Consider the following 18,348-nt stretch of genomic DNA (forward strand, 5'->3'; position numbering starts at 1 on the left):
CAATTCTGTCTGCTTGCTCTGTGTCCCCAGGATCGGACACAGAGTAGGTGCACCAGAAACACTTCTGGATTGGTTAATAGGCACCCTAGTTTGGGACAGTGGTTCTCACAGTGAGGTCCCTGGGCCAGCAGCTTCACAGCACCTGGGAACCTCTTACAAATGTAAATTCTAGGGCTTGCACTAGACCTGGGGATTGGGACCTGCTTGTTTTTACAAGACTTCCAAGTGATTCTGTGCCTGCTAAAGTTCAGAACTACTGGTATAAAAGAGTGAGGGTCAAATCCAGGTATAAATCCTGGTCCAGATTTGCCAGCTATGTGACCTCAATGAAGTCACTTTGCCTTTCTGAGCCTAAGTTTTCTCACAGTAAAATGGGGAAAGAATGCTCATCTCGTAGGGTTATTTATGTAAGGTTTCTGTTAAAATGATGGTAAAATGCTTTACAGAGTAGTAATGAGTAGTAATAGATGCATTGGCCTCTACCCCTCAACCTTTCCTGTTTAGGTGAAACAGTGGCCAGATCAGCATTCAGTCCAGGGCGAAATATTTGGTTCATGTTTCTGCATCTCTGCTCCATGGTCCAAGGGCTCTGGACTCTGAAGGAACAGTCAGAATGGTGGCTTATCTACTCTCTCACTAGCATAGGCCTGGCTTGTCACATAGGAATTCTAGCCAGCTTGGCCAAACATTTGTCTACATGGGCCAGTTTCCTCACTGTGTAGTTTGGCCAGTGGATAGAAACAACTTTAGCTCTTGCTCCTGAGGTCCATGCTGTTCTAAACCGTGGTGCTGGAGCCGTAGTTAGGAGATGAGAAAGAAAACCACAGACCAGGTGTTAACCAGGTGAAACAAAGGGGAAGGCTCTGGGCAAAAGGACTAAGGAAGAATTGGGAATTACTGAGAAATTTAGAACAGCAGTGTTCCTCAGAGAGGATGTGGAAATCAAGGCACAGAGAATTTATGTGGTGGGTTCAGAGTGACCCAGCTGGGACAGAGCTCCTGACAGCTTGCCTACAAATACAGTCCGTTTATCGTTCACAACTAAGGCTCCCCTAACAAAAATTATTGCTTGTCCCTGGTTGCCTAGAAAGGTAGATCACAGCTAAAAATGCCTATTGCTGATAGAACTGATTTGTCCTGGAAACACCACCCCCCGTCAATCTTTCTGACCAGTGCTAGGGGAATCTTATCAGGGGCTCTATGCAAATAGAATCAAGCATTGCTGCTTCTCTAGATTGAAAAATGGCTCGGCCTCTTGGCCACCCTTTAGCATTTGCACAGGCCGGTTAATCATGTCACCTCTGCTCCACCCCAGGGAAAGGAACCAAGTGTTCTGTTGGTAGATTCGTGATATTTCTAATCAAAAGGAAAGGTTCAACTGCAGCTGTAGAATACACACGCACACACACAGATTATAAAAACACTTCCTCTTTGTACTTTGCAGAGAAAATTATTTTCCTGATATGGTATTTTAACATCAGGGTTATCAAGTATGTTTTATCTGCTTTTCTGGATTAAAGGTATCTTCGAGCCTGATTTATAGCCAGGTGAAATGAATTTCTATCTCAGAGGAAAAGGTCCAAAGGCAAGCTATTTCTGAATAATATATGTGGCTTGTAGCTCCTGCAGAAGAAAACAACACTGAAGTGACTTTATTAAAGCATACTTTCCATAACTGCATTTTGAACAATGCAAGCCATAAAGTTGAAATATGAGTATACTACTCACCATTAAAATGCTTTGTAATATGCTTGCGCAAAAAGCTAAAGTTGCAGGCTAAAAGGGCAGGCACTCTTTGTAAATTAAAGAGAGAGATGCACACATATTCATCATATGAAATCTGAGACCCATTTCAAGAGCAGCTTCGATGGGCTTCAAACCTGGACTTCATTCTCAGATCATCAGCCCTCTCAGGCAACTGTGGGGAGAAGGGTGCAAGAGCAGTCTTCTCCGCATCTTCATACCATTTCGTCTTCCAGATAACACACTTAGAGAGAAAGTGAGCTGCCCCCCTGTCTGCCTCTTCCTTTCTCTCATGGGCATCTCCAAATATGTTTAAAACCTTTTGTAGCCAGCAGAGGCAGGCTGGAGACCTTGGGTGCCTCCCTGCTCCCCCGGCACAAGTTTACCTCCCCACCCATAATCTAGTACTCACTACTTGGTTGGGGGCAGGGTGGAGGTGCTGCCATTACAACCTAGAGGAGAAGGGGCTCTCTCTCTCCTAGGGGAAGATGCTAGGAAGAGGCTGAGCTTATCTTCACTGGGGCTTTTCTGCCCCCAGCACTCTCTCTGTTTAAAAGTCCAACCAGTCTTTGCTTCAAGTAAAGGCTTTGGCAAGGTGTATAACTTCTTTGACTTAGGACCACCAGCAGAAATCCAAATTTTGTGAAATTAACTCCTTGGGTCATCAGACATTTTTTTCTTTCTCTCTCTCCCTCTCCCTCTCCCTTTGCCTATCCCTCATTTGTTAATTAATTTCTACCCAGGGACTCCTAGTAACCCAGTGTTTCTGAGCGTTCTGACTACCAGTGAGCTCCTCCTCTGCTATCCACATGCTTAGTACTTGTACCTAGAATAGTGCCATGGAAAGAGCTTGAGAGATGGAAGCAGGCAGACTGGGCTCTTGTCTGAGCAACATCATTTCCCAACCACAGATGACCCTGGGGAGGTCCTTTCACTTCCCTGGGCTTCGGATTCCTCATTCCATGAAATGGAAAACATTCCTTCCATCTTGATCCCTGACTATACCCTGAGCTCTAGATCTTGCGTCAATATGCCAATTTTAATACTCCAGCTGGATGTGTAACAGGCATGTGAAATCAAAATATGCAAAACAGAACCCTCAGTGCATTCTGCCCTGCCCAGTACCCCTTACCAAACTCACGCCTCCCCCATGTCTTCTCTATTTCAGCCTATGGGATCAGCATCTTCCCAATTGTTCATCCCTAAGCCTGGGGCCATCTTCATTTCCCCCATATCCTCTGGTTTCACATTCCCCTAAAAGCCCTGTTGGCTTTATCTCCAAACTGTATGTTGAACCTGTTCTCTCTTCTCCAGACCCCTGGGCACTACTAGCCCAAGCCACCATTACTTCTTGCCTGAACAACACAGTGGCCTCCTAGGATGGGCCTCCCTACTTCTAGTCTTGCCTTCCAGTGATTCATTCTCTACACTGTAGCCACAGTGATCCTTAAAGAATATAAATAAAGTAGATTGTCCTCCACCACAATGTCTAAACTTCTCTTTGTTTTCCACTTCCCAGCACATCAACCTTTGTGTTTCTTGAACACACCCAGAACCTCTGCACCTGCTGTCTCCTGTACCTGGGACGCTGCTTCTTGGCATTTGAGCCTTGGCTCACCTGTCAGCTCCTCAAACAGCCTTCTCTGACCACCCGTCACTGTTCACCCAACAAGTCCTTTTTGTTTTCTTTAAAGCACTTACCTACTTTATTTATTTTCTCTCACGGCCACTAGTGTGTACACTCCTCAGGTGAGAGGGATTTGTCACCTCATTTACCACTATGTTACCAGCGCATAGGACATTTCTTGGCATGTCATAGGTGCTCAATGCATTTGTTGCAACTGAATAAATTACATGAAATAATATATATGAATTTCTAGAATGATGCTCATCATGGCACGTGCTCATCTCTGATGGTAGACTGTGGCTCTTAAACCGTTAGGACAGGATTTGGAACATTGTGGGTATTCAGGAAACCTTTCCTGGCAGAGACAACTCAGGTGAGGGCTGCTCGACTTCAGCCTTTAAGCTTACCTCCTTTCTGATTGAACTTTCCAGAGACACACTAGGACTTTTTGCAGTAGCCTCTGCTCTTTTAAATCTGTGCATATTAATTTAAACGAAAAGATGGTCTTCATAGGAGATGGGCCCCACCTTCTTTCCCAAGTAAAGAGGAGAACTGGATTTTCCCCAATATTTACAATTGGTGAACTAAATATTTCCTAGATGTCTAAATTGAACATTAACTGAGCAGTTTTAGGATACAAACCTTCCATTATATGTCCACATCTTTGCTGATTTACATGATGGTTCACTGAGTTACATTAAGGTGTTTCATTTTCCAGCCTCCTTCCCTGCCCTGTCACCACCCAGTAACCAAATCTAGTCTATTTCTCACTCTGGACATCCCCCTGTCTACCTTCTTGGCACTGCTCTTACCATCTTCCCAGGGCCATTGCAACAACCTCTTCAGTTCTCTGACAGTTCTGCAGATCTATTCACCCCTGGTTGTCGGGGTGAGCATGGGTGCTTTCTCTCTCTTCTGCAGACAATTCTTCTCCTTGTAGGATGAAGTCCACATGTGGTGGCACACCCCATTCAAGATCTGACCTGTTACCTTTCTGACTCTGTTCAATCCCCTCCTTGCACTTCACCCTCTAGCAATACAACTTTTTCTGTTCCCTCTGCCCACACCACATTCTTACTGGCCTGCCCTTTGCACATACCCACAGAACGATGCCTGACTACATTTCTGTGTGGAGCCATTCTCTCCTCCCTTCAAAACCCCACCCAGGACTTAGGAAGCCTTCAGTGACATTGTCTAGTAGCTCCACTCACCACCCACACACACATCTTGCTGTGGGCTCAAGGGATGGAATCACCTACTGTCTCATGGATGATAGATTGCATTTTTTTAAATGGCTGCAACAGTACCTCTCAACCTACAAGCTATTCTTGCCATGTGGCTTTAACATTCCTCCCACTGAGAGACGGGTCTGTGTACTCTTCCCTTGGAGGTAGGTGGGCTCATGACTACTTCAACCAATAGAATACAATGGAAGTGATGCTCTATGATTTCTGAGCCTGGATCATAAGAGGCCATTCAGCTTTCACTTCCTCTCTCTTTGGATACAGCAAGCATGCTGTGAGGAGACTCAGGCCACATGGGAACACCATGTGTAGATATTGACAGCCCAGCTGAAGCCTCAGCTGCCAGCCAGTACCTACTGCCAGGCACAGAAGTGGGGAAGCCTTTGAGATGGCTCCAGCTTCAGTTATTGTCCACATGCAACGGAATGAAAGCCCCCTAGCAAGAACCTAGCAGGTAAACCTGGTCAGCCCCCAGTACCATGAGAGACAATAATAAAATTACTGTAGTTGTTTCAAGCCACTATATTTGGGGGTGATTTGTCACACTGCAGCAGAAAACAGGAACACCGTTTGTGCACGGCTATAACTCGGCTGACTATGTAAGTTTGAGCTCCTTGAGAGCAGAGACTGGGTTTGGTTCTGCCTTAGATGGCACAGTCTCTGGCCTCCATGGCAAATGTCTGAACTGTGGTAGAAAAGTCAAGTGATTCCCCATGTCTGGACACTACTGGCCTCACTCCTTGGTAGTTAACAGACCTCCGCCAGCATTCTCTCACAATGCTGGAACTTCATTTTTAGATAAGCCTTCCTCAGGCTCTCCTTTAAATTAAAGACCACTCCCCCCATTCCCTGATCCCCTGATCCAGGCTGCAGGGGGACCTCAGAAAGCTACAAACCCCTTAGGGTGCAAGAGTTTACCAGCTGCTTTCCTTGCTGTCAAGAAAGTCTAAGACCTCAAGAAACACCAGGTGCCTAAGAAGGCAGGAGAGGAGGTACCATTGACCCTTGGCACTCAGTCTCTGAACACTTAGTAACTTTGATGATTTGGGATAAAACCAAAGGTTATTGTGACATGTGATGCTGCTGAAGCTGGCAGCTGAGTCATGTGGGAAGGCTGATGTGTAGAGTGAGTCGCTGGCTAGTGACAAAGCCAGGTTGCCACCCAGACCCATTTCTCAACAGGAATCTCTCTTTCCCTACTGAGCCAGCCACCAGTCCCCCAGAGAAAGCCACCTCCTTGTGGGAGGGATTAGAATCTAAGAAAGTGATGGTTCTTTAGTAGGAAATAGAGTTATACTTAGTGATATTTCCATATCGGGGGATTTGCAGAGATCTCCACATATGTTCTTCCCAAATGCCAAGGGTTTGAATGCTCAAAAGGGCAAGTTTCCTGACTTGTCAATGTTGGGAAAGCAACCCCTGTCCTGCAGGGTAGGTGTGAGGGAATTGTACAGGTCTGCTGGGTTGCCTGTAGCAGATTAAATTGTGGGGGCAGCCCCACTCAGTTGCTTCCAGGGGATGGTAATAGTGGTGTTTACTTCTCACCTGAAGCCTAGAGAGGGGGCATCAGGGACCAGTCTGCACAACTGAAAACTGAACTGAGACTCAGTTTTATACTTGAAGTAACATAGGACTTTATTATTTAAGAAAACACAGCAAAGGACACAAAATTGCTTTCTGATTATATTGCCTGAGTCTGGCTTGTTCAGCACAGGCTGAGAGCTTGAAACTGCCAAACAGCCCGTGGATAGTACTATTATTCCTACCTGGCAGATGAGGAAACTAGTTCTGGAAGGTTAAAAAATTGGTCAAAGTCAGAGAACAAACGTTATGTGGGCTGGCCCCTCTGGTGTGGTTTCCTCACCTGCATGATCTTGTTCAGAATTACACTTCTGAGCTAAGCTCCAGACCATCTGCCCATGTGTAGAATCAGTCTTCCATTTCTTTTTTTTTTAATTTAAAACAATTTTTTAGGTTTATTTATTTATTTTGAGAAAGAGTGAGATGGGGAGGAGAAGAGAGAGAGGGAGAGAATCCCAAGCAGGGTCTATACTGTCAGCACAGAGCCTGATGTGCCTCAAACTCACTAACTGTGAGGTCATGACCTGAACTGAAACGAAGAGCTGGACACTTAAACAACTGAGCCACCTAGGCACCCCTCAATCTTCCATTTCTGTTGTCTATTCAGGACACTAACCTCAGTGCAACAGGTTTGGAGCTCTGGAAGGAAGATTTGTGCCTCCCTCCTCCTCCCCCAAGTATTTGAGGTAAAATTCTGACAGCCAAGAGGGAAAAGAAAGCTATTCTGTATTGGAAACATGTCTAAAGTACATGAAGAAAGTTCCAATCTCTATACATCACACAATATGTCAGCTCTCCTTGTTCACTGACAGAGTATAAATGTTCCTCAATGGAGTATCAATCGATTAAGTGTCCAACTTCAGCTCAGGTCATGATCTTACAGTCTGTGAGTTCGAGCCCCACATTGGGCTCTGTGCTAAAGGCTCAGAGCCTGGAGCTCCTTCAGATTCTGTGTCTCCCTCCCTCTCTGCCCTTCCCTGTGCTTGTGCTCTGTCTCTCTCTCTCAAAAATAAATAAATGTTAAAAAAAAGAAATGTTCATCAAACTAGAAGTTAATTGCACAGAAAATTCCACAATTCCCATTCTTGGTGAGACTTCCCATCTTCATATCCAGATTATTGGACCTCTGACCCCATGTGCAGCCTTAGCAGTGGGGAAATTCCAACCTGGAGCTCCTTATGTGGAAAGTTCTAAAGCTGGAAAAGGTGATGAGGAGGCTGTTGCAGGCTGTTGCCTGAAATAAGCACAGGCAGCCAAAGCTCCCTGCCCAGCGCCTGGCCCATGGCAGCTGCCCCACATAGTGAGCTCCTCCTTCAGGTGTTATATGATTTCTGTCAGCCCACCAGAGATCCCACAAGAGAGTCAACTCAGGACACACACTGATCAAGCTTTTGGCCTGGAGTCCAGTTCAAAAGCCAGGTAAGCAGTGAGTTGTTTGACCTGTATGCCAAAAGCCACTCCTAGCCTTCTGTGGGTCTCATGTTCTCTAGAATAACAAATTTAGCCACTCCTTGTCTGCTTCCCCACCACAAGCCTGCCACAAGAGCAATGCAGGGTCATTCATGGATAATATCAGGTCTAACTGGCTATCTAATAGATGGCGATCCAAAGCGGGAGAGCTACTGTATTTATCTTGTCAAGTTTGATTTTACTCCATGTGTGCATGTATGTGTGTATGTGTACCCCACATTCATGTATCTTTTCTGTGTGCCAGGTATTATTTTGAGGACATTCCAGACATAATCTCATTTATTATTATTCCCAATTTACAGTGAGGAATCTGAGTTTCAGAATTTCTATGACATACCTATTATTACATACCTAGCAAATAAGGAGCAAGGCTTACATACAGATCTGTTGAACTCCATAACGGCACTGTCTGGAGGGCCAGACTAAAGTTCTCCCAAAGTGACCCCCCCCTTCCATCCCTGTCCTCTCCCTTACCTAGGGCTTTCATGTAGCCTTCAAAGTTGTCATTACTCTCCATCTCCCAGGTTCCATTCTGGTCCCTTGTCATGGTGATAGCTTCTGGTTTAGTGTGGGTGAATGTTGAATGTCAAGGAGTAGGCTGCAGGGAGAACATATTGAAATGAGCTACTTTTATAGCCTAGTGACTAGGTTTATGGCTTTGAGATAACAGGTTCAAAGATCGTAAGCACAACCAAAAAAACCTTTCCTTTCCTTTGCAAAGTGCAGCAGGACTATGAGCAACCCACGCTCAAAGTCCAATGTGGCCACATGGGTGCCCCAGTGACCTGTACCATATGCAGGGGTCCAGAGAAGCCCATTTTTGGAAGCCCAAGAGAGCTCTTGGACCCAAACTAAACACTGTCTGGCATTTGAGGAAAACAAATATTCAGTGTCCACCCCACACTGGGCAGTGCCCAATCTACTAAAAGCAAGCCAGACAAGGAGGGAGGCCAGATGGAAGGCAGAGGGGCAGTGGGACTCTGCTTTAAGCCATCAGGAGCAAGCTGAAGATCACCTTGACCAAAATAGGGGGCATAGCTGGCATTTGGACAAGGACTCTTAGTTTGGGCTATTTCCCAGATTGGCTGTCCCCAGGGGTGAGAAAATGGGTCGGTTTACTGTTCTGATGCATAGTTCTGAGAGATGAGGCCTGAACAGGAGCTGCTATACTGTGAAAAACAGAAGAAGCAGGTAGATAAGTAGCACCAGACTTCATTATTTGGTGTCCAGTCAGAAGCTTCTATAAGCTGATCACTTAGCCTTCTAGGTTGGAACAGTAGGTATTCCCCTAAAGGTTAAGATTCAAGGACCTCTACGTGACCCCTCCTACCTCCAACTGAGTCTCCTATAGGCCTCCTTTGAAAGAAAATAATTAAAAGCTGACCTGGTATGGGAGAGAGTTGGGGGCAAAAATGAGGTTGCTAATTTCAATAAACCAGAGATTTTAATTTTAATGGGTGGGTGGAGGCATTCACCCTGTATCAGGTGGGAAGTTGAAACTAAAATGTTTGCATAAAACCAAAACACTGAACAGACTACTCTGTCACTGAGAATGTGAAATAGTCAAAATATTCCCAGAGACAGTAAGAAAGTGTGTCTATTTAGCCTGGGATCTATGTGAGTGAAAAAGAAGTTCTATCCTGCTTTGCCTCTGGTTTAGGGTTTGAGCTTATGCTTTCTGCTAGCCAATGTATTAAATAAATGGAGTCCTGGAGCTTGCAAAACTTATAGGCTGCAAGAATTTAATGTAAAAACTGTCTGGAGGGATATATCTTCAAACCAGGCCAACCAGAATTCCCTGTGATAAAGTCAGCCAACTGTGAGCTCATCCAAAATTGTTAAACACATATGAAAATCCACCAAAAAAGCACACATCAGCAGAAATATACAGTCAAATTAGACTTCTAAGACCTCAGGTAATACAAATGGCCAGTTACAAACTATAAAATAAGTATTTTATAATGAGAAAAAAATTAAAAGCACTTAAAAACATGAAAATGGATAAAAAGACATTTAAAAATATATTGAAAAATAACCAGAGAGTAGTTATAGAAATTAAAAAATGAAGTCATTAAAATATGAAAGGTAATCGGTGGGTTAAATAGCTGATTAAACACAGCTGGAGAGAGAATTAGTAAACTGGATGATAGAGTTGAGGAAATTCCCAGAATGTTTGTAACATAGAATACACTGGTGGAAACTTAGAGCATCAAAATAAAAATGAAATTCTAAAATCTTCCAGAGAAAACAAAACAACCATATAGATTACCTATAAATAAACAATATAATAATCATCTTGATATCAGACTTCTCAACAACTTTGATGGAAGACAACAATAGAACAGTATTTTGCAGTGATAAGGGGAAATACTTTTGACTAAGAATTCTAAATGCAGTCAACTTCATTAAAATATCAGGGTTTTAAAACTAAAATTATTTCAGACATTATAGCCCCAAACTGGAATCAACCCAAACATTCATTGACAAATTAATGGATAAACAAATTGTGGTATATTCACACAATAGAATCCTACTCAAGAGTAAAAAGGAAAAATCTCCTGATACACTTAATGATGTGAATGAATCTCATAGGTATTATGCTGAGGGAAAGAAACTTGACACAAATGGTCATATACTGCATAGTTTCACTCATAAGAAACTCCAGAAAAAGGATCTAATCTACAGTGAAAGAAAATAGATCAGTGATTTGGTGAGTACAAGAAGAGAAGGTGGGGATAGGAAAGGACACAAGGGAAATTTCTTGGCGAGGTAAGATGGAAATGTCTATAATTCATATGGTGGCTGTATGACAACTGCTAAAACTAAAACTCTGCAATTTGTATCTGTTCCTTTCTATCGTATATAAATTAAACTTTAACTTAAAAATGAATAAAACAGGGGTGCCTGGGTGGCTCAGTTGGTTGAGCGCCTGACTTCGGCTCAGGTCATGATCTCGTGGTCTCTGAGTTCAAGCCCCGCGTCGGGTTCTGTGCTGACAGCTCAGAGCCTGGAGCCTCCTTCAGATTCTGTGTCTCCTTCTCTCTCTGCCCCCACCCCTCCACTCTCTGTCTCTATCTCTCTGTCTCTGTATCTCTCAAAAATAAATAAACATTAAAAAAAATTTTTTTTAATGAATAAAACCATTTTTACTCATGGGCGCCTGGGTGGCTGAGTTGGTTAAGCATCTGACTCTTGATTTTGGCTCAGCTCATGATCTCAGGGTTTGTGGGTTTGAGCCATGCCTTGGGCTCTGTGGCTGATAAGGTGGAGCCTGTTTGGGATTCTCTCTTCTTCTTTCTCTGCCCCTCCTCCTGCTTACATGCTCTCTCTCGGTATCATAATAAACAAATAAGCTTTAAAAAAACCATAAAAAACATTTTCATTCATGCATTCATTCATGATTATTTTTGCAAAAAAGATTTAGTAGCATCTCAAACTAAAATCCCATATTATACCCACATGGGAAATTAGCTGATTGATGTGTGTGCTAAGGAGGCTATAATTATTGATTGACTAGATGGTTTTAAGAAATATAAGTTTAAATATTATCTGAGGGGTGCCTGGGTGGCTCTGTTGGTTAAGCAACTGACTCTTGGTTTCGGCTCGGGTTATAATCCCACAGTTCTCGCAAACCATAAGATCAAGGCCTGTGTTGGGCTCTGCACTGATAGCAGGGAGCCTGCTTGGGATTCTCTCTCTCCCTCTCTCTCTGCCCCTCCCCATGCTTGTGCACTCTCTCCTTCAAAATAAATAAATAAACATTAAAAAATATTAGCTGGGGACACCTGGGTGGCTCAGTCAGTTAAGCGTCCAACTCTTGGTTTCAGCACAGGTCATGAACTCATAATTTGTGAGCCCTGTGTCGGACTTTGCACTGGCAGTGTGGAGCCTGCTTGAGATTCTCTCTCTCCCTCTCTCTGTGTCTCTCATGCTCCTAGCCCACTCATGCTGTCTCTGTCTCTTTCAAAATAAATAAATAAACTTAAAAAAATATTATCTGAAAAACTTAGGAGAAACCTCTAAAGAAGTGGTTCTCAAGCCCTACCAAGGGTCAGATTTATTTGTAATCTCATCCCGTGGGCACACAGAGATAACAGCTACATCTATGCAACTAACTGTGAAAATGACCTGAACTCTGGCAGAATAGACTTTCCACTTAATCTTAGGTTGAAAGTCATGTTGAAAGGGGTAGGAAAGGTAGAGAAGTAATTGGGAACCTAGCTCCCCCAGTGAGACTAACTACAAGTGGGAAGGACATCACAGACATAGAGAAGTGAGAGGGTCAGACCCCATACCAGGCACCACTGGCCCTGGGTACCTGCATTCGGAAGATGAGTCCCTGTAACATCTGGCTTTGAAATCCAGCAGGGCTTAACTTGAGGATCTTTAAAAATCACTGGGGGTTAACTCCAAGAACTTTAAAAATCAGTGTACTTAACTCTGGGAGAATTGGAGGGTGATAGGAAACTGAGTCCTTGCCATTAAAAAGCCAGCATAATAAACAACTCAGCTCAAGACACAGCACAAATAAAGCAGTTTGAAAATTACCTGTGTTAGACATGAAGGAGATTTATTGACTAATCTTAAAATGTGTGCTGGTGAGGCAGGGAATTTTAGGAGACATCTCCAGGAAGAAAAGAATTTCTCTTCTTCTCCTCCAGTCTAGATGGCCTGATGTTTGTGGGAGCTAGAGCTAATACTCTCCATCTACCCTGTTAGCCTGTGAGCCCTGCCCCTGTGTTTCCCTGCAGAGCCCACCATGCCCAACCTGCTAGCTTCTTCAGGTATGCCTCCAAAACAGCTCCTGTCCTTTGAGACTCTGTAGGCAACCGTGGCCAGGACTGGTGCCACTCCAAAGTGACTCCTGCCCTGGGGAGGGAGGAAGATAATTCTACACACCAGCATTGCAGTTGTAGCAGATGGGCCTCTTACCTGACTGTCCAGAGAGCAAGCCCTGCCCTTTGTATGCCTGCAGCTGTGGCAGAGAGGCTAAGTGCAAACAGCTAATCTGACTGCCAGCCCCACCCACCAACAAGACCTCAGTGACCTCAGACAGGACTCTCAACAGGGACCAAACCCTGCCCAGTATGCCCATAGCAGGCAAAGCAGGTCATTGAAGCCAGTTGGGCTGAAGGCAATTACAGTTTAGTCTCAAGAGGAGGATGCATGCAGCCCACGCAGGGGATACTCCTGAAGTGCCTGGTTCTGGTGACCAGAGAGGATTGCACTATATGGCACCACAAGACCCCTACTTCACAAGGCCACAACTTTCAAGACCAGGAGATGTAGCTGACCTACCTAATACATAGAAACAAACACAGAGAGACAAAATGAGTTGACAGAGGAATATCTCCCAAATGAAAAAATCAGACAAAGTCACAGTAAAAGAACTAAATGAAACATCTTAAGCAATATTCCTAATAAAGAATTCAAAGTAATAGTCATAAGGATATGCACTAAACTTAACAGAAAAGTGGATGAGCACAATAAGAACTTCAACAAAGAGAAAATATAAAAAATAACAAATCAGAGCTGAAGAATTCAATAATTGAAATTTTAAAAATACAGTGGAAACAATTAACAGATGATTAGAGGACACAAAGGAATGGGTCAGTGATCTGGAAAACAGGATAATAAAAAGTAACCAAGGTGAACGGGAAAAAATAATAATAAAGAATGAGAATAGATTAAGGGACCAGCAATATCATCAAATGTAATAATATTCACATTAGAGCCATCCCAGAAAGAGGTGAGAAACAGAAAGGGGCAGAAAACTTATTTGAAGAAATAACCAGTGAAACCTTCCATAATATGGGGGAAGGAAACAGGCATCTTGGGCACAGAAGCACAGACAGGCCCTAACAAGATGAACCCAAGGAGGTCCGCACCAGACACACAATAATTTTAAAAAGTAAAAATGACAAAAAGTAGTAATAAGCAGAGAATTTTAAAAGCAGAAACAGATGGTACAAAAACAGACACAGACAAATGGAATAGAATAGAGAACCCAGAATTGGACCCACACATATATGGCCAAGTAATCTTTGACAAAGCAGGAAAGAGTATCCAATGGAAAAAAGACAGTCTTTTTAGCAAACGGTCCTGGGAGAACTGGACAGCGACATGCAGAAGAATGAACCTAGACCACTTTCTTACACCATACACAAAAATAAACTCAAAATGGATGAAAGACCTAAATATCAGACAGGAAACCATCAAAACTCTAGAGGAGAAATCAGGCAACAATCTCTTTGACTTCAGCCGCAGCAATTTCTTGCTTGACACATCTCCAAAAGCAAGGGAATTTAAAGCAAAAATGAACTATTGGGACTTCATCAAGATAAAAGGCTTCTGCACTGCAAAGGAAACAATCACAAAACTAAAAGGCAACTGACAGAATGGGAGAAGATATTTTCAAATGGCATATTGGATAAAAGGCTAGTATCCAAAATCTATAAAGAAATCACCAAACTCAACACTGAAAAAACAAATAATCCAGTGAAGAAATGGGCAGAAGACAGGAATAGACACTTTTTCAAAGAAGACATTCAAATGGCCAACAGACACATGAAAATATGCTCTACATCACTCACCATCAGAGAAATACAAATCAAAACCACACTGAGATACCACCTCACAATGATCAGAGTGGCTAAAATGAACAACTCAGGAAACAACAGATGTTGGCAAGGATGTAGAGAGATGGGAATCCTCTTGCACTGTTGGTGGGAATGCAAACTGGTGCAGCCACTCTGGAAAACAGTGTAGAGGTTCCTCAAAAAATTAAAAATAGAACTACCCTATGACCCAGCAATAGCTCTACTAGGAATTTATCCAAAGGATATAGGAGTGCTGATTCATAGGAGCACATGCACCCCAATAGCAGTACTTTCAACAATAGCCAAATTATGGAAAGAGACTAACTGTCCATCAACTGATGAATGGATAAAGATGTGGTTTATATATACAATGGGATACTAGCTGGCAATGAGAAAGAATGAAATCGTGCCATTTGCAGCAATGTGGATGGAACTAGAAGGTATTACCCTGAGTGAAATAAGTCAGTCGGAGAATGACAGAAATCATGTTTTCACTCATATATGGATCTTGAGAAACAACATAATACCATGGGGGAAGGGAAGGGGAAAAATATAGTTACAAACATAGAGGGTGGGAGGTAAATCATAAGAGACTCTTAAATACAGAAAACAAACTGAGGGTTGATGCAGGGGGAGTGGGAGAGAGGGGAAAATGGGTGATGGGCACTGAGGAGGGCACTTGTTGGGATGAGCACTGGGTGTTGTATGTAAGCGATGGACCATAGGAATCTACCCCAAAACCAAGAGCACACTTTACACACTGTATGTTAGCCAATTTGACAATAAATTATATTAAAAAAAATAGTAATGAAAGCTGTGAGGATTAAACAAAGAAAAAAAAAGCAGCAAGAGAAAAGAAAATAGTTATATACAAAGAAAATCCTATGAGGCTATAAGCTAATTTTTCAGCAGAAACTTTATAGGCCAGAAGGGAGTGGCATGATATATTCAAAGTACCAAAAAGTAAAAAACCTACAACCAAGAATATTCTACCCACTAACATTATCATTCAGAATAGAAGAGGAGATACAGTTTCCCAGACAAACAAAAGTTAAAGGAGTTCATAAACACTAAGCCATCCTTAAAAAAAAATGGTAAAGGGAATTCTTTCAGTGGAAAAAGAGGAGACCATAACTGGAAGTAAGAAAATTATGAAAGGAAAAAATTTCACTGGTAAAAGCAAGCATGTAGTAAAGATAGTAGATTAATCACTTATAAAGTCATATGAAGGTTAAAACATTAAACTAGTAAAAATCAATTATATCTATAAAAATTAGTCAAGTGATACAAAAAAATTAAGATGTAAAATATGACATTGTACACATAAAACATGGTGAGGGGAGTAAAATTTTAGTGCTTTTAGAATGTATTTAAACTTAAGCGACAAACTTAATATAGACTGCTATATACATAAGATGTTATATACGAAACTGATGGTAATCACAAATCTGAAACCTATAGTAGATACAAAAAATAAATAAATAAAAAGAAGGGGAATCCAAGCATAACACTAAAGAAAGTCATCAGACAACAAAGGAAAAGACTAAGAGAAGAAAGAAGAAACAGAAGAACTACAAAATCAACCAGAAAACAATTAACAAAATGGCAATAAGTATATACTTACCAATAATTACGTTGAATGGGGGCACCTGGGTGGTTCAGTTGGTTAAGTGTCTGACTCTTGATTTCAGCTCCGGTCATGATCTCATGGTTTTTGAGATCGAGCCCTGAGCTGGGCTCCACACCGACAGCATGGAGCCTGCTGGGGATTCTCTCTCTCCCGCTCTCTCTGCCCCTCCCCACCCTCATACATGTGTATACACATGTATGCTCTCTCTCTCTCTCTCTCTCTCTCTCAAAATAAATAAATAAATAAATAAATAAACTTAAAAAAATTTCCTTAAATATAAATGAACCAAATGCTCCAATCAAAAGACATAGGGTGACTGAATGGATAAAAAAGTAATACCCATTTATATGCTGTCTACAAGAGACTCACTTCAGACCTTAAGTCACATACAGATTCAAAGTGAAGGGATGGAAAAACATATACCATGCAAATCAAAGTGAGAAAAAAAAAAGCCAGGATAGCAATACTTAGGTCAAATCAAGTAGACATTTTTTTTTTCCTGAAAAGAGGTGGCTATTAATGTTTATGGATATTAACATAGAAATCCATGCCAATTCAGAAAACCCTCGTTCTCACAACAGCTTTTTGTATGCTAAAAGAGCAGTTTCAACTGGGGATGGTTTTGCCCCACAGGGGACATTTGTCAATGTCTGGGGATGTTTTTGTTTGTTACAGCCAAAGGCCAGGACTGCTGCTCAACATCCTACAATCTATAGAGGACAGCCCCTTACAACAAAGACTTACCCTGCTCCAAACCCTGCAATGATAACATGGTCAGTGGAGACTATTATCTAAAGGGCACCAGAATTTAATGAGATAGTTTTAAAATAAAGCTTCTGAGATACTATGAAATCTGATTTCTTCTCAATCTGTAGTAGCAACAATATTTCAAGAAACGTAAGACACTACAAAGTAGAGATATATTACAGTATCTGTAAATTTGTCATTATACAGTTCATCTAAGTATTCTGTCCTATTAGTTCCATGAGGGCAGGATCAAGGGCAGTCTTGATCTTTGCTGTATCTCCAATGCCTGAGACATGATAGACACACAAATGTTGTTTTAATGAGTAAAGAAGTGAAGCATATTACTAACTGGACTTCTCTCTCCAATACAGCATGATCTTTGTAGCCAGTGGTGTCAGATGTGAAGTATCTTTGATTCCAGACAGAGTTGTTTCTCACATCCTCTTTAAGAAGTTGGTCCACTCACTGTAGCACCTGAGTGGCTCAGTCGGTTGTGTCAGGCTTCAGCTCAGGTCATGATCTCACCATTCATGAGTTTGAGTCCCACATCGGACTCTGTGCTGACAGTGCAGAGCCTGCTTAGGTTTCTCTCTCTCTCTCCATCTCTCTCTGTCCCACCCATGCACGTTCATTCTCTCTCTCTCTCTCTCTCTCTCTCTCAAAATAAATAAATAAATAAATAAACAAATAAATAAATAAACAAACAAACAAACTTAAAAAAAAAAAGTTGGTCCACATGCTGCAGCTCATTATCCCAAAATTTAAATTCCCGAATAACCCATTGTTGATGTTGCCAGGGATGATAATTCCTTTGCATCTAATTAAGAATATCAGCAATAAGCTCAAGCTCCTGAGATGGATCTTTTAGCTAGTCCGCTAGTACTCTCCTATAATGCCAAACTTGATAGTTTTGCAGATGTTCCTCAATTATTGCAGTGATATAGTACATTTTTTCATGTAGATCTTTTTGAAGTGACTTTAAGAGAACTCTCCAAAAATGCCATACTGTATAATTGGCTGCATTTGACTCAATAACACCTCTCATTAGTTTAAAAGCTCATTCACTTCTTTCATCATATCGCAGAATAAGCCCAAAATAATCATAAACATTTCTAAATTATTTGTTACAAATGATCTAGACCACTGTATTGGGGCCATAATTCTGTGGCACTAGATGTATATTTGCCCAATCTTTTTTTTTAATGTTTATTTATTTGAGAGAGAGAGAGAGAGAGAGAGAGAGAGAGAGAGAGACAGAGTGTGGGTGGGGGAAGAGCAGAGAGAGAAGGAGACACAGAATCTGAAGCAGCCTCCAGGCTCCAAGCTGTCGGCACAGAGCCCGATGTGGGGCTTGAACTCACAAATCATGAGATCATGACTTGAGCCGAAGTCGGACACTTAACCAACTGAGCCACCCAGGCACCCCTATATCTGCCCATTCTGCTCTCTTCATGTACAGGACATAAGTGGGCGAGTCCAGGCTGAGGAACCCATTGTCCATAGGGGACACCACCACTTCTCTGGGTTCAGCCACTATCGTTTCTTCCTGCAGACCAAGTAGACTTTAAAGCAAAGACTGTAGAAGAGGAAAAGAAGGGCATGACATAATGAAAAGGAATCAATCCAACAATAGGATATAACAACTGTAAATAGCTATGCACGCAACACTGGAGGATCTAAATACATAAAGCAAATATTAACAGACAT

At 42.2% G+C, this 18,348-nt stretch overlaps 1 protein-coding gene and 1 pseudogene across 3 annotated transcripts in view; both read right to left on the minus strand.

Annotated features, from left to right (window-relative positions):
• Positions 1 to 18,348, minus strand: part of RBP2 (retinol binding protein 2) — a 118,850-nt gene that overhangs the window by 14,576 nt on the left and 85,926 nt on the right. For 2 of the 3 annotated variants that reach the window (XM_030330406.1, XM_030330407.1), the window contains exon 2: positions 8,140 to 8,263. The exons of the other annotated variant lie outside the window; for it this stretch is intronic. In XM_030330406.1, the coding sequence (XP_030186266.1) occupies positions 8,140 to 8,212 (73 nt within the window). In that variant the 5' untranslated portion in view covers positions 8,213 to 8,263. The remainder of the gene's footprint in view (positions 1 to 8,139; positions 8,264 to 18,348) is intronic. 3 annotated transcript variants of the gene reach the window in all.
• LOC115523778 lies at positions 8,781 to 18,142 on the minus strand (annotated as a pseudogene).

Source organism: Lynx canadensis, chromosome C2 (assembly GCF_007474595.2).
Source record: "Lynx canadensis isolate LIC74 chromosome C2, mLynCan4.pri.v2, whole genome shotgun sequence".
Taxonomy (NCBI): domain Eukaryota; kingdom Metazoa; phylum Chordata; class Mammalia; order Carnivora; family Felidae; genus Lynx; species Lynx canadensis.